Source organism: Ursus americanus, chromosome 29 (genome assembly GCF_024610735.1).
Source record: "Ursus americanus isolate L20-20 chromosome 29, mUrsAme1.1.p, whole genome shotgun sequence".
Classification (NCBI taxonomy): domain Eukaryota; kingdom Metazoa; phylum Chordata; class Mammalia; order Carnivora; family Ursidae; genus Ursus; species Ursus americanus.
In genome coordinates, this window is record NC_142155.1 from 29,105,627 (window position 1) to 29,126,963 (window position 21,337).

At 36.9% G+C, this 21,337-nt stretch overlaps 1 protein-coding gene and 1 pseudogene across 1 annotated transcript in view; one reads left to right on the plus strand and one right to left on the minus strand.

The window, feature by feature from the left end:
- The window catches only part of CD2AP (CD2 associated protein), a 119,997-nt gene extending 100,934 nt beyond the window's left edge, over positions 1-19,063 (minus strand). Inside the window, exon 1 of the mRNA XM_045801938.2 lies at positions 18,687-19,063. Within this exon, the coding sequence (XP_045657894.1) occupies positions 18,687-18,690 (4 nt within the window). The 5' untranslated portion in view covers positions 18,691-19,063. The remainder of the gene's footprint in view (positions 1-18,686) is intronic.
- On the plus strand, positions 8,281-8,653 carry LOC123795288 (activated RNA polymerase II transcriptional coactivator p15 pseudogene; annotated as a pseudogene).
- Positions 19,064-21,337: the final 2,274 nt, after the last annotated feature.

The following is a 21,337-nucleotide window of genomic DNA, read 5'->3' on the forward strand; positions in this document are numbered from 1 at the left end:
CTTTAACAAAATCTCTACTCAAAAGTCCAACTTTCATTTCAACAGTTCATGCCTAAGTAAAATTTACTTATTCCTTAAAAATTAGTTTGTTATAAAAGCTATTTTATACATAGTTCAAGTAGCATTCTATTTTTAATTTTTTTCAGATAAACTACAACCAAAAACACTAACTTCCCATTTATTAGAGCTAAGTGAACCAGATCTTCCTAAAGTCAGTAAACTTCAAAATAAATTCATCCTAGATTTTGGGGGATGTTTTTGCCAGTATACAAAGAGCCATCCTAACCCCAAAGACTTAAGTTATGATTTTTTAAGTAACCAATAAACAACAGTAGCACTTGTATGGTTAGCTCACCCAGCAATCCACTTCTAAAACATCTCAAAAGATTAAATACTTCAAAGAAGCCTATCAGAATGAGCAATGAAAAATAATCTGGAGCCACAAAAGATTACAGAATACACAAAGAGAGTTGTCAATTCAACACTCTAAAATGGGATGCCGCAGAGCTGGGGCCAGACTCAGAGGCTCAGAGGCTCAGAGGCATGTGACATCCTATGAAACTGGGCTGGTTCTTGGTTAGGCTATAAATTTCCAACCCTAAAAACCTCAATTAAATGGATAAATTTCTATTTAAAAAAAAAAAAGAAAAGTATTACTCAAGAGATTAAAAATAAAACCAACAGCCATAATCCAGGAATAAAATCAGAAAGTTGCCTAAAAATAGTCTCAAAAACAGTTCCCAAAAACAGATGATTTGTTTTAAAGGTTAATTCTTTCGAAACTACCACAAAACACAAAATAAGACTCCAAAGCTTCACTATCTATAAAATAATCATTATTTAAAAACAATTTAAGTGATATTAAGACCAAAAATTGCACCCACAAATACACTGTCTCAAACACATGAGGTTCTAAATAAAATGTCAATAAAGGGAATTCAAATGCATAGATAATTAGCCACCACAATAAACAGGGGATAGAGGTTTAATCTTGGAAAATCTGGAGCAACTGGCTGGCTCGGGATAAAGCATACAACTCTTGATCTCAGGGTCGAGTTCAAGCTCCATGTTGGGTGTAAAGCTTACTTTGAAAAAATAATAATAAATAAATAAATCTTGGAAAATCTATCATATAAACAGATAAAATAAGAAAAACCACATGATCCACAGATTCTAAGTAGCAGTCAATAAATTTGAGCATTAGTGTATCTTGTGTGAACTCAATCCCTCTCATCCCAGTAAAAAGCTCCTAACATGAGGTCTTAACTTCAAACTTTGCCCCAGAAAACACATGTTTTGGGGCTAAATTAGCAATTCAGTTCTTCTCAGGATAACTATATTTATAATATGCACATTCAGACCTAATTTATATTAGGGCAGTGGTTCTCAACCAGGACATTTTTGCCCCAAAGGGGACACCTGGCAAAGTCTGGAGACATTTTTGCTTGTCATGGCTCAGGGAATGCTACTGGCATCTAGTGGGTAGGGGCCAGGGATGCTGTTAAGCATCCATCAATGAACAGGACAGTCCCCCACAACAAATTAATTTCTGTCCCAAAACTGCTAAGGATGAAAAATTCCATATAAGGGGAAATATGCTACATACCAATTTTCATCTCAAACCACATCCTGTAAATTCCAGTTGAGTGAAAAAGAACTCTTCTCAGGGCACCTGGCTAGCTCAGTCAGAAGGGTGTGCAACCCTTGATCCGAGGACTGTAGGTGTGAGCCCCACACTGCCTAGAGAGATTACTAAAAAATTAAGCTTAAAAAAAATTTTTTTTAAATCTCTTCCCTCACACATACACATGCAAACACACACACACACACACACACACACACACACACACACACAAGAAAGGAAGAGGGTAGGAGAAATGCAAGGGGGCGGAATGGAAGTAAATATCAAACTGTGGTGAGAAGCTTCTAAACTTAAAAGAGTCAAAATTTAAAAGTAGGGGCGCCTGGGTGGCACAGTTGTTAAGCGTCTGCCTTCGGCTCAGGGCGTGATCCCGGCGTTATGGGATCGAACCCCACATCAGGCTCCTCCGCTATGAGTCTGCTTCTTCCTCTCCCACTCCACCTGCTTGTGTTCCCTCTCTCACTGGCTGTCTCTATCTCTGTCAAATAAATAAATAAAATCTTTTAAAAAAAATTTTTTTTAAGTAAACAAATTGGAAACTAGGAATAAAAATCCACAGAAAACCAAAGAATTAAAAGCATTTCTAAGAACCAAAAAGAAAAATAATACAACCAAGGTTTAAAAACAAGCAAAAGAAAATGTAGTATTTAAAATGAAGTACAGCCACTCTAAGAATTTAATCCTCACTTTAAAAAAAAAAAAAAAAGTAACATATTTTCTCAACAACTTGGCCTCACAGGACCCCCCGGGGGGAGGGGGGCGCACAGGGGGGTTGCTGATAGTATTTTTTAAGGTGTCTACATTTTTTTATTTTTTAATAGTGATTTCTTAAAAAAACAATTAATAAAGAAGTGATTTTTTTAAAACAAAGGAAAGTCTGAAAACCAAGGTTAAAATTCTTAAAATCCAGAAATTTTTTTAAAATTATGCATAAAATATCAATGGTAATATTTTAAGTTCACCAACTATATGGCCCTAATAAACATGTTTTCTTCTCATAATGAAAAGTTACTTCATAAAAAAAAATTAAATAAGCAATTTACACAAATTCCAAACAGGTTTGAGTTGTATGGACATTCACTAGGGAACATTTACTTCGGTTCTAATCAAAACAATATAGATAGATATCACAATATCTAATTAGGTCTGTGAAATTAAATGTACTCTATATTATACCACTTGTTATATTATACTACTGAGCTTTAACCTTTGTTTATTATAGCAAAGGACAAAATACAAAAGTTATACAAAAATCAACAAAACTATACTCCACTGGGGTGCCTGGGTGGTGCAGCTGGTTAAGCGCCCAACTCCTGGTTTTGGCTCAGGTCAAGATCTTGGGGTCAAGGGATCAAGCCCCACTTAGGACTCCACGCCCAGCACAGAGTCTGTTTAAGACTCCCTGTCCCTCTGCCCCTCCCCTCCCCTCTGTCTCTATAAAAACATACTCCACTGTAAATTCAGAAACAATTAGAAGCTTTATTCCAAAGAAGCAATAATATGATAGAAACACTTTAATGGTTCCACCTCTTATTTCCTATTAAAAAAAGATAAAAATTATTCCCAGGATTAAATACCTTTTTTTTTTTTTTACCAGAACCAAAAGTCTTTACCAGCAACTTCTTTCCAAGACTATCTTTACATAAATGCAAAACTGATGAGCATTGCTTACTGTCATTAACCAGTGACATTTCATTATCTAGGTTCCCTAAAGTTATCCAGAATGTCAAAATACTAATAAGAAAATTTCCTCAAGTTCATTAAAATAGAACTGATAATCAGCATTTCTTACATTTTTTTCAACAAAGGTTAAATCACTCTAAAATCATACACAAAACCCACCCCTCCTTTTTGTATTTTAAATAGAGCACAAAATTTGCATATGAGGGTACTTACTCAAAGAGTATTCAAAGAGAAGAAAATATGTGGTGTAAGAAAATTTTTACACAGTATTACATTCCTTTTATATTACCAAATCAGATCTGTGACAAATCTCTACAAAAATCATATAAATTTTAAAAACAAAAGTATTTTAATCTCACAAAGACCAATTACTTAATAATTAGTTGAAAACAAATTACCATGCACACGTGACTAATGGCTCCTTCCAAAATAACAAATCCTAAGAACAACAAATATACAAAATCCATCTGAAGAGCAAACAAGTTGGAAAATTCAACTAAATAGTCCTCATTCAGATTTGTATTCCCACTATTAGAGAAAACACTATAGAAATTGGTTTTAAGCATGTTTCAAGCCATATAAAATACCATGTATTTGTCATAAAATTTTATAAATTCACCAAAAAAGCCTTATGATAGTCTACTGGATACTTAAGTAAAAGACCAAAGTGTAACACACAGAATTAGTTAAAAATCTTTTAAGAGAAAATAATTACCCAAATACATGTACAATGTGTAATACCAATCCATAATTTTAGGGGGATAAAGATTTAAATTTTTTTATTCTTAAACCACATTAGGACAGTCATTTCAATCCATATTACTTGCTCTGTTTAGCTCAACATTTTCCCCACCAATGTTTTAAGAAATAATTAAGAGGGGATGCCTGGGAGTCTCAGTCGGTTGAATGTCCAACTTTGGATTTCAGCTCAGGACATGATCTCAGGGTCACTGGATTAAGCCCCAGGTCAGGCTCTGCACTCACCTGGTGGTCTGCTTCTCTCCCTCTCTCTCCCTCTGTCCCCCCCTCCACCCAACACACACACTCACTCTCTCTCAAATAAATCTTAAAAACAAAACAAAATTTTAAAAAAAAGAAAGAAAGAATTAAGAGGACATGCTTTAAAATCACAGCAACAGAAACTTTAATCCAGCCTTCTCCACATCCTCTCTCTGACCTTGGGTGAGTAACAATCGCTTTAACTTCAATTTCTGATTTTGAAAAATGGAAACAATGATGTTTTACCCCAGAATGCTCCAGTGGAAATTAAATAGTGAGTAAAATACCTAGCATTGTAAGCATTCCCTAAATGCTAATAATTAGCAAAATTTCAATTAAAAAGAATTTTTAAGGTTACCAAAAAATGGAAAGTTGCTTTAAAAGGCAATTTCACTCTTTAAGTAGCCCTTAAAAGTGTAATTAAGTTATATAACTCCAAGAACCTATAAGAAAATCAGGATCATGAAATCATTTTATTTTCTCCATGTTTCCAAGCGTTACACCAAAAGTAAATACGTGCATTAAAAAATAACCTAAATCCTTATACTCAAAGAGGTGTTAAATTCAAATTACCAGAAAACATTATCTGGCCAGGGTTGAGAGCAGGGGACTTTGTTTTATTTATCTTTGTATTCCCAAGCCCCATCACAGTGCCTAACATATCAAATGTACTAAACAGCTATTTGTAGCACTGAAATGAAAGATATTACATTGCCTAGAATTTTAAATTCTTCTTTCAACACAAGTATAATGATACTTAATACTCATTCAGCATATATTTGAGTGGCTGCTACTAGAAGGTAGCCACTTGTTCCAGGTACCAGGGAGGAAGGGAGGAAGGGAGGAAGGGAGGAAGGGAGGAAGGAAGGAAGGAAGGAAGGAAGGAAGAAAAAAAAAAAAAAAGAAGAAGCTGTGCACTCCTGGAATATATACTCTACATTTATATTCTAAAAGGGTAAGACAAATAAGCAATAAACATGTAAATAAGGAAAATACAAAGTAAGTTACAATGTAGAAAGAATGGATTAAAAAAAAGTAGGGCAGGATAAGGAGGATCAAGAATGGCTATTATCTGTAACCCTAAGGACACCTCTCAGAGGAAGAGTTAAGAATTGGTTCCACATTTACAGTAGTTAAGAGTAGCACAAGCACTGGAATACACACAGTTGCCTGGATTCAGTAGTAACTACTTTACTTCTGTGCTTCCTTCCTAATCTGTAAAACAAGAAAAATAACAGAACCCAAAAATATATAGATTTGTTGTGAGAATTAAATAATGCCTGTAAAGTGCTCAAAACTATGGCTTAAATAGGAGTACCTAATAATATTCACCAAATGTTAACATCCATCACAGTATACTGCAATATACTGCAATCTCCCCACTAATCATCAGCAACCCAGGGTAAGGAACTTGTCCACCTTTTTATTTGGAATGCTTCTCTCAGGACTGATACACAAGACCTCAAGAAATATCTGTCTAATTTAAACCAAAGTATTTACTGACAAGACAGGATTATAATTATTATTATTGTGGGAAAAAGCAACTACTGTGGGACGTGACTGATTACAAAGAACCAGAAATGTTAAAAGGTGGGAAAGAATTCACAGAATAGCTATTTAAGAGTCCTTGAGAACTTTTTTCAGAATTCAGACCTCACTGAAAATCCAATAAAAGAAATAGATCCTTTGCCCAAAACAATTCCATCACAGAGGTCCATGCAAAATGTTACATGTTTAAAACTGACAGGCTCTTGAAATATATTCCGATGTCATTTCTGAGAACACATTATATGCCCAACAATTATTTCTGCGTTTTTCTCTTGTGCTCTTGGCCAACAGCATTTATTTGTGAAATACCACTCTTAAATCTTACTTATCTAAGAAGTTAAGCATTAAAAATTGAAAGAACAGCTCTCCAATTACTAAGGCCAAATAATACCTTCAGGTAACAATCCGAATGTCGTTTAAAGGCTTCAAATTCTCTAATATACCAGAAGGCCAAGTGCCAAAAACTGTATTTTATTTAGAAGACAGAATGAAATAAACTTCAGGCCTACTACATGCAATCTACTAAGCTGAGCATTTTTTTCCAAGAGAAAATATATTTAACTTATTTAACTGTAATAAATCATCACTAATTAAATATCTAATACGGAATTAATCAGATAAAACCAAAAATGGTTTATCATTAACAAACCCTAAAATAGTACAATTCCTTATATAATAATTTACAATTGAATAACTTAGAAATATTTTTGTATATATTCTCATTAGATTCACAACAAACCTAAAGGTTTACATTCTAAAACTGCCACGTGACTACTAAGCACTTGAATTGTGGCTAGTCCAAACGGACATGTTAGATAAATGTAACATGCATATCTGATTTCAAAGACAAAAAAAAATGTAAACTATCTCATTAATTTTTATACTGAATATATGTGGAAATAATTATTTTCTTTAACCCAACACATCCAAAATATTAAAATTAATTTTACCTGTTCCTTTTAACTTTTTAACATAGCTATTAGTAAACTTTTAATTATTTATGGAATTTATCAGGTTAGTATGCTTCAAAGAACATGTGTATACTTGCTTCGCAACACCCATTTAAGATGATATAATCTCACAGTTCAATCAACATTGTTTAAGTTATTTTAAACAAATGTTTAAGCAACTTAAGCCTTTACACTTAAATTTGTTTAACACGATAAATTGGGGACTTACATAGAAATGTCTCTGATTTGTGAAATAGGTAATTTTCCCTTTATTTACTAGGAGAATGTAACATCAATGCAACACAGACAGGGTAAGCCATCAGCAACCCACCTGACAAGACACTTACAATCCCAAATTACGCTATTAAAAGAATTTAAGAGACTCAATGAGTCTTACAGAAAGGATTAAAGAATTTATTTCTTTTTTTAAAATTTTATTTTTAAATAATTTCTACACTCAATGTGGGGCTTGAACTCACAACCCTGCGACCAAGAGTCACACAATCTGACTGAGCCAGCCAGGGGCCCCTAAAGAGTTTATTTCTAAAAATAAAGTTAGACTTCATACCACCTTGAAACAGTAGCTCCAGTAGTCAGCATTTTGTTAACCTGGTTTAGGTGGACATATTTCAATATACTTAAATTTTGTATTATTCATTAGACTGGCTGGATCCCTCTCCCCAATTATTCCAAATTAAAGTATTATTGAATCACAGATTTAGTGGATGCATAGCAGGCTTACAATTTTCTGCTAATTATTAAGGGGGTTAAATTTTTTTAGTAGAATAAGTGATACAGTCTCTGACAACAATGAGCTCAGGGCAAATAAGGTCATTCATTACACATGAAATGAAGAGAATAACAAAGGAGTTTTTATTTAGGCTTTACACTACGAGGTTCTAACTGTAAATTCAACTGGGTTTTATTAAATATAAAGAATACGAGAAATTCAGGAAATATCTGTACGAAAGGAATTATCTTAGGATCTAAAATATCACCTTTACATCTTCATTTGACATTCATTCTGAAATTCTGCACTCTCAACAGATTTATTTTCATCATTTAAGGCAAATTTTTTAACTGCTTTATAAAATGTGTTAGATAAGAATGGTCTGATTAATAGTTAAGTAAAAATGGAGTCTTTGTCTTATTTATACACACACACCCCAAAACAGCAAGACAAAATACTCAACAGAGTGCAACCTGACGCAGCAGAGTAGGAATTTAAACTAAAGTCTAACACAAAGCTGATATTAGGAGAACACATTTCTAAAGAACTTAAAGTTTCTACTCCAGAATAAATAAGAAGCATGTAGGAGAGTATACATTTGAAAGATCAACTTTAGTATTTCCTAAAATTCTTTAGCCAAGACTGATGGTCTCAATTCTACAAATATATTAACTTCTGTGTTGCAAGTGAGTGATCAGAAGGCAGTTCGGCTGTAAGAGCAGACAGCAATGCCTAAATCAAAGGAACTTGTTTCTTCAAACTTTTCTGGCAGCGATTCTAACAGTGAGGCTGACAAAAAGTTAAAGAGGAAAAAGCAAGTTGCTCCACAAAAACCTGTGAAGAAGCAAGACTGGTGAAACTTCAAGAGCCCTGTCATCCTCTGAGCAGAGCAGCAGAAGAGACAATAACATGTTTCAGATAGGGAAAATGAGGTACGTCAGTGTTCAGGACTTTAAAGGGAAAGTTCTAATTGATATTAAAGAATACTGGATGGATCCAGAAGGTGAAATGAAACCTGAAAGGAAAGGTATTTAAATTCCGAGCAATGGAGCCAACTGAAGGAACAGATCTGACATTGATAATGTGGTAAGAAAACTATAAAAACAGAGCCATATAAAACCTGTACAGTTCTAGTTGTTTTAATCTGTCTTTCTACATTGGCTTTTGTTTTCTGAACATTGTTTTCCAAGCTACTGTATATCTGGATTGCAGAACAACTTGTAAGATGAATACTTTTTATGTGCCTTATTAAAAGTGTTCTGAGTGAAGCTAATTGTAAACTTTAAGGAGGACTGCTCTGTGCCCACCACCTGGTGTAAAATAAAATCAAGTAATATAATCTTAAAAAACAAACAAACATATATATTAATTTCTATACTTAAAACCAAAAACAAACAATTTGGCACTTATTATAATAATCACGATAAATAAATGCTCTAGAAATTTCACTCTTACAGTTACTAAAGTCAGTCTAGATGTTAGGTAAATTTCTGGCCTCAGTACTAGGGCACTGATAGATACTAAGAACGTTAAGACGGTTTTAATATTTCAGGTAAAAGGATCTTAAGTGTACCTAACTCTAAAGACTCAGTGCCAGGAATAGGAAAAATACATATATATAAATATCTTGACTACTGCCATGTCACTGGTCAAACTAATGAGAGAGGAACAAATGCCTTCTAACACAGGAATCTATATCCTGATCTTCCTCATGCTTCTGTAACATTTTAACATATCTGAAATGGAATACATCCTCTTAATGTGCTACATTCCCTCTTGTTTGGATTTCTAATGATTCATGTGTTATTTTATTCCTATCATGTTAAGTCATATCCATATCATAGCACTACAAGCCATCCCAAAACATTCATGACATTCATCAACACTGGGAGGGAGGAAGAGAGAGGAGCATTTATGTTAGAATCTCCAGGGGTTGAGGAATTTTTTTTTTAATCCCAGTGATTCCAGTAATAGGCCCAACCCATAACACTGCTATAAACTACTTAAGACATCAAAACATATTTGTCCTAATCCCCCCAGTGCCTAGCATGACATTAATCACATTCCTCAGATTAAGGCAAATACCTCTTTTTTTTTTTTAAGATTTTATTTATTTATTTGACAGAGATAGAGACAGCCAGCGAGAGAGGGAACACAAGCAGGGGGAGTGGGAGAGGAAGAAGCAGGCTCATAGCGAAAGAGCCCGATGTGGGGCTCGATCCCATAATGCCGGGATCACGCCCTGAGCCGAAGGCAGGCGCTTAACCGCTGTGCCACCCAGGCGCCCCAAGGCAAATACCTCTTGATTAATCTTTCATATAAAGCTCCTTTCCTTGACCATAAGACCTTGCAACAGAACCTTTCTCTTAATGTTGGTGGTAACTATTTGTTACTGTTAACATAAAGTATTTTTCTACTAGAAATTCCCAGTAATTAGGTGCCACCCAGTCACTCTCTTGCAATTACCTGAACACCAAACCATCAAAAAGAACCTGAGCTACTAGACACTAAAACAGATCCTGGAATTTAGGATCCCATATTAGTCACCTCTGTTTTGTAACTTAGTTGGGAAAGAGAATAGGATCATGATGGAAACTTTAATAACAGATATAGAATTTGAAAGATTATAAAATGCAAGTCTCCTAGAGGCACTGGAAAGGACTGATATGGTATAAATAGAGGTTCTAGGAAAGAAAGAGTCTATATAACACTGCCATATCTGTCAACAGGATCAATATCTTAGGCTACATATCAATTTAGAACAATAAATTTTTTAAAAGCAGAGCTTCCTCTTGGAGTAAAAGTCCTTTTAAATGCAAACAACTAGTAAATACATTTTCAGTTGAATGAAATCTGTCACTGAGAGAGAACATCATCCAGGTACCAAGACCTTCAGAAACAAACAAAAGCCAAAATAAAACAAAAAAGAAACAATGTCAAATTTAGTCCAAAGGAGGAAACTTTTAGGACCCCAAAAGGAAAATGCCTACCTCACTTGGAGCTAAAACCAGAGTCTCTGACTGAAAAATGAAAGTACATTAGACCCACGAACACAGGTTTGAACTGCCCAGGTCCATTTATACACAGATTTTTTTTTTATATAAATAGAGCATGATACTGCAAATATATTTTCTCTTCCTTCTGACTTTTTTTTTAAGTAAGCTCTAGGCCCAACATGGGGTCTGAACTCACAGGACCCCAAGATCAAGAGTCCCACACTCTAAAAATAAGCCAGCCAGATGCCCCCATTCAATTTTAATAACATTTTTTTTTCCTCTAGCTTATTTTAAGACTACAATAGATAATACATGCAACATACAAAATATGTGTTAATTGACTGTTTTATCAGTAAGGCTTCTGACCAAAAGTAGTCTATTAGCGAGTCTTAGGGGAATCAATCAAAGTTATACTGGAATTTTCAACTTGGGGGGAAGGGGGCGTTCAGCACCCCTAACCCCGGAGTTGTTCAAGGATCAACTAGTTATTATAACACAGTCTTGGGTCAGAGAAGCCCTAGTAAGAGTATGAAGGGAATTTTATCTGCTTAACAATGGTATTAAATGACTCTGAACTAGTCTAAGTATCTAACATGAACCTAAAAGAAAACTGGAGGAAAGGGAGTACGGTAGGGGGAGTGAAAAGGACAGATGCACTTTCCAAAAACAAAAAACAAAAACCCAAGTCTTTCTAACAAATACCCAAACTCGACTTCAGTGAACCAAGAAACCAATAATTATTGATACTTTCAAATTGCTTATGTCTTACTTGCCTGTTTAATATTATATTGGTAGTTACAACTACTCAACACTTGTTAAGGATTGTGTGCTTATTTCTAAAACGGAATGGTAGGCTGAAACTGTAATCTGCTTTGCAATGGGTCTGAAAGAGGAGGAACTCAGGTGAAAAAGAACAGCAAAGAAAAAGCAGACACATCAAATCCCTGGGACTGAATAAACAGAAAGAATCCCAGACTGTGACCAGTGAATACCCTCTCAAGCATTTAGACAGAGAATCTCATTCCACCCCAGTTATCCCCAGATCCAGGTACGAACACAAACTACTAGTATACTCTCAAAACAGAAAATATGTAAGAGCTATAGCTTTGGAGCTCAGCATCTTTCAGTATTACTGCTTGGCTCATCCTAAACAATTCCAATAACCAAGTTCATTTTTGTGCCTGGGAACAAATACCTACCTTGTATCTCATAAAAATCTGAGCCCTGTCTGGTTTGTTTCCTTATGGCTAGGTCTTCAAGGCCTGCTGCCAAACCCCATTTCCTCCCCTTTCCCACAGGATGTCAGTCTGAACGTCTACCTAGTGCCTGCTACCAACCACCATCCCACTCCCACACCAAGGCATCCCACTCCAGCTATTTGTCTATATACTGCCTTTTACTACACATGTCCCTCATGTTAACAGACTGACTACAGGAATATATGGACCTCTATCCAGATTACCCAGACCAGTGTTTTGGCCTCTCCTCCACCTAGAAAGACCAAAATCCTACTTGAGATCAACCTAATAGCTGGATATCAAATCCTACAACTAAGCAAGTCACAGATCCACCATAATAATAACAACCCAATTTACCTAATTTCAATCACATCATATTAGATTTTATTCACCCTTTCTCTTTTGAACACAAACTGAACACTTTCAGATCTTTAACACCTTGCTTCACCAGTTTACCTAGAAAACAAAACTGCAGCTTTGTCCTCTTCTCAACCAAATCACGAGTCATTACATCTTTTTCTGCCTATCTTCAAGCCCTTGCCATGACACCCCTTTTTACATACACATCAGAAAATTAAACATTTATCATACTTAAAATACATGTTTTAAGTTTTTAATTCCAGTTAGTTAACACACTGTGTTGTATTAGTCTCAGGTGTACAATATAGTGATTCAACACTTCCATACAACATCCAGTGCTCATCACAAGTGCAGTCCTTAATCCCTATCAAATACTTCACCCATCCGCCACCCACCTTCCCTATGGTAACCCTCAGTTTGTTCTCTATAATCTAAAGTCTGTTTCTCACGTTGTCTCTTCTTTCCCTTCACATGAGTGAAATCATATGGTATTTTTCTTTCTCTGACTTATTACACTTAGCATTATGCTCTCTAGCTCCATTCATGTCACTGCAAATGGCAAGATTTCATTCTTTTCTATGGTTGAATAATATTCCATCGTGTGTGTGTGCACACACATGTATATATATGCCACATCTTCTTTATCCATTCATCAGTCAGTGGACACTCGGACTGTTTCCATAACTTGAATATTGTAATTATTTACAATAATTATAATTATAAACATAAGGGTGCTGGGGCTGCCTGGGATGCCTGGGTGGCTCAGTCGGTTAAGCATCTCACTCATGATTTCAGCTCAGGTCATGATCTCAGGGTCACGAGACTGAGCCCCGTGTCAGGATCTGTGCTGGGTATGGAGCCCTGCTTAGGATTTTCTCTCTCTCTCTCTCTGCCCCCCACTATTCTTCTCTCAATCAAATCAATCAATAAGCACAGAGGTACATGTAGCCCTCTGAATAAGTATTTTTGTATTCTTTGGGTAAATACTTAGCAGTGCAAATGCTGAACCATAAGGTAGTTCTATTTTTAACCTCTTTTGAGAAACCTCCATACTGCTTTCCAGAGTGCTTGCACCAAGTCTGGATTCCCCCGAACAGTGCATCAATGTTCCTTTTTCTCCACATCCTCATGAACACCTGTTGTTTCTCGTGTTGATGATTTTAGCCATTCTGACAGGTGTGAGGTGATAGTTCATTATAGTTTTGATTTGCATTTGCCTGATAATAAGTGATGTTGAGCACCTTTTCATGTCACTGCTGGCTACTGTATGTCTTCTTTAGAAAAATGTCTATTCATGTATGCTGCCCATTGGTTATTTGGATTATTTGGTATTTGGGTGTTGAGTTTTCTAAGTTCTTTATATAGTTTGGATACTAACTCTTTATCAGATGTATCATTTGCAAATATCTTCTCCATTCTTGCCTTTTAATTTTGTTGATTGCTTCTTTTGCTGTGCAGAAACTTTTTATTTTGATGTAGTCCCAACAGTTCATTTTTGCTTTTATTTTCCCTTGTCTCAGGAGACATATCTAGAAAGAAGTTGCTATGATATCAAAGAAGTTACTGCCTATGTTCTCTCCTAGGATTTTTATGGTTTCAGGACTCATATTTAGTTTTAATCCTTTCTGAATTTATTCCTGTGTATGGTGTACGAAAGTGGTCCAGTTTCATTCTTTTGCAAATTGTTCCCACTTTTCCCAACACCATTTGTTAAAGAGACTGTCTTTTTCCCACTGGATATTCTTTTCTGCTTTGTCAAAGATTAATTGACCTTATAATTGTAGGTTTATTTCTGGATTTTCTATTCTGTTCCATTGATCTATGTATCTATTTTTGTACCAGTACCATACTATTTTGATTACTACAGCTTTGTAACGTAACTTGAAGTCCAGAATTGTGATGGCTCCAGCTTTGCTTTTCTTTTTCAAGACTGCTTTGGCTATTCAGGGTCTTTCGTGTTCCACACAAACTTTAGAACAGCTTGTTCTAGTTCTGTGAAAAATGCTGTTGGTATTTGGATAGGGATTGCATTAAATGTGTAGATTGCTTTAGGTAGTACAGACATTTTTAAATGTTTATTCTTCTAATCCATGATCATGGAATGCCTCTCCATTTCTTTGTGTCGTCTTCAGTGTCTTTCATCAGTGTTTTATAGTTTTCAAAGTACAGGCCTTTCACCTCTTTGGTTAGGTTCATTCCTAGGCATCTTATTATTTCTGGTACAACTGTAAATAGGACTGTTTTCTTAATTTCACTTTCTGCTGCTTCCTTATTGGTGTATAGAAATGCAACAGATTTCTGTACATTGATTTTGTATCCTGTGACTTCACTGAATTTATTTATCAGCTCTAGCAGTTTTTTGGTAGAGTCAGGTTTTCTATATAAAGTATCATGTCACCTGCAAATAGGGAAAGTTTTACTTCTTCATTACAAATTTGGATGCCTTTTATTTCTTTTTGTTGTGTGATTGCTGTGGCTAGGACTTCAGTACTATGCTAAATAAAAGTGGTTGAGAGTAGACATCCTTCCTTGTCTTGTTCCTGACCTTAGAGGAGGAGCTCTCAGTTTTTCCCCATGCAAGATGTTAGCTGTGTTTTTTCATAGATGGCTTTTATTTCATAGATGCTAAACATACTTTGTGGAGGGTTTTTATCATGAATATATGTTGTACTTTGTCAAATGCTTTTTCTGCATCTATTGAAATGATAATATGGTTCTTAGTCCTTTCTTTTATTGATGCAATGTATCACACTCATCGATTCGGAATGAAGTACATTTCATAAAAAAGGATATTCTATCACAGATGAGAGGGCAAAAAAAATCACAGGTCTGGATTACATACAAATAAAAATCTGGAGGTATTTTTTCATTAGCAAATGGAATGAACCAAAAGCACTTCATGTTTAACAACTCTGTTTTTATCTCAAATGCCTTAAAAGTTGTATTTTATTAAGTTAATGTGACATCACTTTACTTTGCAAACTCCTCATTTAGAGAAGTATATGGCATATGTCAGGCTAGTTTCCATAGGAAAATATAAAATATTATCAGTGTGAATTTCCACCCTTAATGGGATTTTATATAACTGTAACTATGCAAAATTTGAAACACTTAGAAAAACCTGATCACTAGTACTTAGTAATTAAGGAATACAACTTATTATTAGTTTTGTTAGTGATCCAAATTTGAAACAAAAATTTCCTAATATTCCTAGTTCATGCTCTGGATTAGTTTAACTGAAGTAAATCCTGAGACTGAAAGGTGAGCCCTTAGCAGGCAATTTCCATTTGCCACTACTTATCTTCATGAATCAAGATTTTCTCCAAATAGTGCAACAAAGTAAAATAAGGAAATAAATCACTCTATTATATTGGTGCACAGATCATCTCTAATCCAATTGCACTTTCCTGTCCATTAACACTGCCTCATAATTTAAACATGTTGATTGGCCATATGTGAGCTTAAAAAAAAAAAAAAAAACCTTTAAGAAGTTCATTACCTTACCTAAAATTAACAGAAATTCAATCCTTAAAATCCACTTACTTTTTCAAAAATAAAAATTCACATATTTTAACACTTTGTGTCATTCACTGTCTTTTCTCCTCCAAAATGCAGATCTGTATTTCTGGAATAAGAAAAGTTAAGTTTTGCCTTTCTATATCTCTAAACTCTACCCAAATAATTTCACAGAGAGTACCTCAAATTTTTAATGTTAAACATTCTTGTATATTTAACAAATGAAGAAACTAAAAACAGTGCTTTAGTTTAACATAAAATTCAAGGAAACTAGTCTCTCCTCGTACTCATCCCATTTACTTTTCCAGAAACTACTAAACTTACTATCAATAATAGACTTTTTCAAAATATAATCAATATTGGAAAAAATCTTCCTACATAATTTTTATAAGGATACATAAAATTAAATTTCTGAGGAAAAAAAATGAATTTCTGCATTACTACAAAACATCTTATCCCACCAATCCTGTAAATGCAATATGGCTCCTAAAAAGCTCAAAAATTAAGAATTGTTTTTATAAGTTGGTGCAAGAATTAGGGAAATCATTTGAAAATGAAAATAACAGCAATCAACACTGGCCATGTTCCAAACACTTTACAAGCATTAGCTCATCCAATCCCCACAACAACCTATGAGGTTATTTTTACTGCATTTACAGAGTAAGAAACTGAAGCAGAGACAGGTTAAGTAACTTGCTCAGTCACAACAGCTAACAGGTGGAAGAGCCAAGATTTGCTTTAAGCTGTCCGAGTCCAGAGCTCTGCTCTTAACTCTCTAGCTATGCTACCTAAAGAGTGCACATGGTAGGAACCATCACTTAATAGGTATTCAAGTTATTTCAAAACAAAGAAATTAATTTTTTTATTCTGCGACACACCAGATAAAATAACATATAACTATTTTAAGCTGCCATCTTAAATCATACAAAATGAAGACTGCTTATAACAAAACCAAGCAAATGAGATTTATATTAAAGGGGAAACTCCTTTTAAACGAGTTTGAATGAATTATTACATGACCAATAAATGTAAAGTATACATTCATATGGAAATGTCTGACAAATACCTTTCAAAAATTAACTACAAATGCCCCCAAGCAATCAATCTTCAAAACACATGCTGTGTAGTCAAGTTGAGAGCATACAAACATCACACTTTACCTAGATAATGTGGCAAATTGCCTAACCAGAATAGAGCAAGAGAAGTCACTAAGAAAAGGCCTCTGAACAATTAAAATAGATACTCCAATGTCAAAATATTGATGCTAATTTTCCTCAAGATAACATCTCACACACTAAATAAGAACATACTTATTTTCCCTTTATGCAGAATTACAAATGTGAATATGATTCCTACACTTGTAGAAAAATTAGAAAAGGGAAAGTGAAGGGGGCACTAATCACAGTGACAACCAACCAATAGGAAAGCAGAAAAATATTTATTTAAGTAACTTCAAAATGCAAAGGAATCTACCAACAGTCCTATACACAGTCCAACACACCCCTCAAGGCATCACGGTAACCGATGGGTCATAAATGATGACCCTAGGCCATCAAAAGGTTTAATTACACTCTGCATCCTATTTAAGACAAAAAATAATTACATATTTTAGTATGATTTTCATCCAAATCAGTGAAAGTGGTTTTATAATTTGATGCTTAAAGGAATGAACCCTCAAAATACTCAGTAAACTCAACTAATCAATTAGAAAGGAATTCATGTGAAAGTTCCAAACAGCAAAGGTTTTACTGTCTGGAGATTTAAGAGCACTTTGTGTACAAAAGCTACCTGAAAGACATAAAAGTAGAAGTCTAGCAAAATACAGAAGAGCTAAGTGAGGATCTGTAAACACTGTGCTTAAAGCATTTCCCACAAAACATTGTGTGGGCAGAAGGTGCCACATCAGCAGTAGTCTGTATTTGTCCTGCTTCTAAATCATTTGTTAGTTGCATGAATTATTAATTTCGGTTAACAGTGTGCTGATATGAAGAGTACCAACTCTCAACTACAAAAAATGATAGAGTCCTCCTGATTTACTCTACAAAACCAACCTGGGATTATTCTCATAGAGCATGCTTACGCTCGTCAGTGACACAAATTTATATTTTATAATGGCACACATTTATAATGGCACACACACTTCCTTTAAATTGCTTTTAATTTTTAAAGGATTAAGAGAGTGTCTAGCCCACACCGAAATGTGTTATCAAAAGAACTGTTACACTACTCAACAAAACTCCCTTTCAAACCAGGCTGCAACACATTCTGCTTTTTCTAGCTCCAAACAAAACTTTAAAGCACATAGTAAATAACATATAAGGCCTTGTACTTTTCTCTCCTCTCGCAAGGAAGTCTAACTCCAAACAGGAAACAGCTTCTCAAAGGGTTCAACACTGAAATCCTATCAAACCCTAACTCAGTCCTCAGGAAGAGATTTAATATTTAAGTGCCAACACACTTGCCTAGGTAAAAACAAAATAAATACTCAAGCTTCCCTGTCCTTGAGACATCCCTCCCTTGAAAGTTTTGGCGGAGGAAAAAAATTACCTTTCCTAATAACAACAAACGGAAAACTTATTAAAAGGCCAATCTATACAAAGCCTAGCAGAAGATGAAGAAGTTAAAAGTGCTACTTTGTCAAGTTTTTCCATCGCCCTCCCCCATCCGATCAGAAGTGGGGAGGGAAGGAGGACGCTGGGGAAGGGAGGGCAGTTCGGGCTAAGGTTAGCTGGGCAGTGGGCGAGGAGAGGGGACCGGGTGCCCCTCCCCCATTCCCTCACTTTTCCCGAGAGCAGGAAGAGGCGAGGAGGGGAGCGCAGGAGAAAGCACCCGAAAGCCCTCCGACCAGTTTCTCCGCGACAAGAGCAAGGTGGAAGGCAGCGCGAGGAGGGGCGGTGGGGAGGGTGCGGTATTGCCGCGAAGGGGCTGACCCCGGTCCCTCCCTGCGGAGACCTACAAGGGGAACCGCCTGCCCGAATCGCCGAGGTCCAGCCGGGCGGCGGGAAGCGCCCGCGAGTCTCTTACCCATGCTGGGGGCTCCCGCGGGGAGAAGCCCGGCGCCCCCTGCTCCTCCTCTGGCTGATCGCGCGGCCGCACTTGCGGCGGGAGGCGGGCTCCGCGCTCTGCTCCTGCCCCTCCTGAGCTCAGGCGGGGCGAAGAGGCGCCTCCATCCGCCCGCGGCGTTTCCCGGACAGTCCCGTCGGCGCGGCCCGCGAGCAAGAAGCGACAGCCGCGGTTCCTCGCGCCTGGCCTCCGCCGAAGCCGCTGCGGCGGGAGGGCCCTCCCCCGCCCGCACAGACGGCGGCTTTCCCAAACCCCGGTCGTTCCCGCAGCAGGGGTGGGACCTGCCGGTATGTCCAGGCCGCCCGCTCCAACCCGGAGCGCCGGCCGAGCCCCGAAGCCCGCCTCCCGCCGCTCCCTTCGACAACCGTCGTTCTAGAACGCGACACCGAAAACTGAGGTGGAGACCCCACAGAGGCCGGGAAGGTGCCGGGAGCTGGACCCGGGAGGAGAGAAGTCTCGCGAGAACCCCTCGTTCTCCCTGCCCCGCCCCCTCCGCGTCCCGTCTCACTACCCGGCACCCCAGCTGGTGCCAGGTGCGGTGACGTCAGGGCTGAGGAGTCGCGCGCCACCCGCGTCCAGGTGCAGTAGGCTGAAGAGGAAGGAATCCGGAAGAGCTGCGGCTACTCCTTCGCCTTGAAGTTCTGCACAGCTGGGACGGCCGTTTTGTATGGTTTGTCGCCCCAGATGGATACGAAGTTTTTTGCTCATAAGCAAAGTGAGCCTGTATTGTGAGCCTGTGTTGCCCCACTTTCCGCGGGGGCGATGAGGTGTTGCTTTGTGCGGAGCAGCAGGTTCTGGGGGACATAACAGAAAACAGATGGCAAGAGACAGAAACAGAGAACAGAAAGAGACCTCTTACTTTCAACCCTCAGAGGCCCAGCTGCTCCTGGGACCCCCATAGTTTACCTTGCAAAGTTCTTAAGGAATCACAAGCATTTGTTCGTGGGAAAAAAACAAAACCCTAGGCACACACACAAAAAATTATATTTTACAGAAATAAATTATTGGTTCATTTAGCCTCTGTCAGCTGACTACGATATCTAAATCCCTTTACTTGAGCAGGGGGAGAAATAGTCATGATTTGAAATTTTGCCAGGCATTTTTTCGAGCCTCAATGAAGGACATGGGATTACTGTAATCAAACATGAGCATTTCTTAGAAGAGTTGGAAACAAGTGTAATTCAGCCAGCTTTCTCCCCCACTGTTTAAATAGACCCAATTCCAGACAGATGTGTGGAGAGCAACATTTGTTGACTGCCAACTACTGTGCCTAATGCTTTTTAAAGAAATTATGTCATTTAATTCTCAAAACTATGAATTGTAAGAATTACAAATCTAAACACTAAAACTGCCTTGCTGTTTGGAATCAAGCAGACCTGGGTTTCTGAAACAGCACAGCCATTTACTTTTTTGTTGGATCTTGGGTAAATTAACTAAACCTGGCTGAACTTCAGTTTCTTGAGTCTGAAAGAAATCTTTACGCTGTATAGTGTCTGTCACATAGTAGCAATCTTCTAAATATTTATTCTCACTATAGACTTGCTTTATAGACCTGCCTTTGCCATCTTTTAATATTTTTTCTTCCAAAAAGGTTGCATATGGTACCTTTATAGCAAGAATTGTCAATCATAATCAGAGCTGAAAAGGACAAAAGAAAAAAAGGTTAATACGCATACCTAAATGAGATGTACATGTTGGTTGTGTTGTATTAAAACTACAGAGCATGTGCCCTTTGTCAATCAGATATTTTTTAGTACAGTCGACATACAATATTATAGGAGTTTGAGGTGTACGATATGGTGATTCAACATATATACATTATTACACTAGGTTGTTGCAGAATTACAGGGTTCTTGTCTCACCGAGTTGAAGAATGAATCTCCTAGACACAAAAGGGTGAAGTGAAAGTTTATTAAGTGAAGGTAAGAACAGAAAGGAAAGGAAAAAACTCTCTAGGGTAAGAGGAGTCCCTAATAGGTTGCCATTGAGGGCTTTTTTGGTGGGTCTTTTACAGAAAACTGACCAGAGAACTTGACCTCACTAGTGGTAACACCATGTTTATTTCCCCTTCAAGTTTGGTAAATTTCAGTGGCCAATTTGTAACTTTCATGAAAATATCTTGTCTATAACATTTGAAACAAACAAGATGGTCTCCTTACATTCCCTTAGCTCTGGTTTTGCTTGTAACTTTGATGAAAATATCTCATCTGTAACATTTCTCCTCATCTGGGATTTCTTGAGCCTGGTCAGTAGCCCCCTACCTATCTCTTCCTACCTAGCCCTGCCTGTCCTTTACTGTGAACACCAGGATAAATTAAACTAGTATTTCTACCATACAAAGTTGTTACAATATTATTATCTGTATTCTCTATGTTGTACATTGCATCCCCATGTTTTGTTTATTTCATACCTGGAAGCTTGTACCTTTTATTCTCCTTCCTCCACTTTGCCCATCCTTCCACTCTCTTCCCTCTGGCAACCACCAGATTCTTCTCTGTAACTGTGAATCTGTTTTGTTTCATTTGTTTTGTTTTTTAGATTTCACATATAAGTGAAATCATACAGTATTTGTCTTTCTCTAACTGGCTTATTTCACTTAGCTTAATACCCTC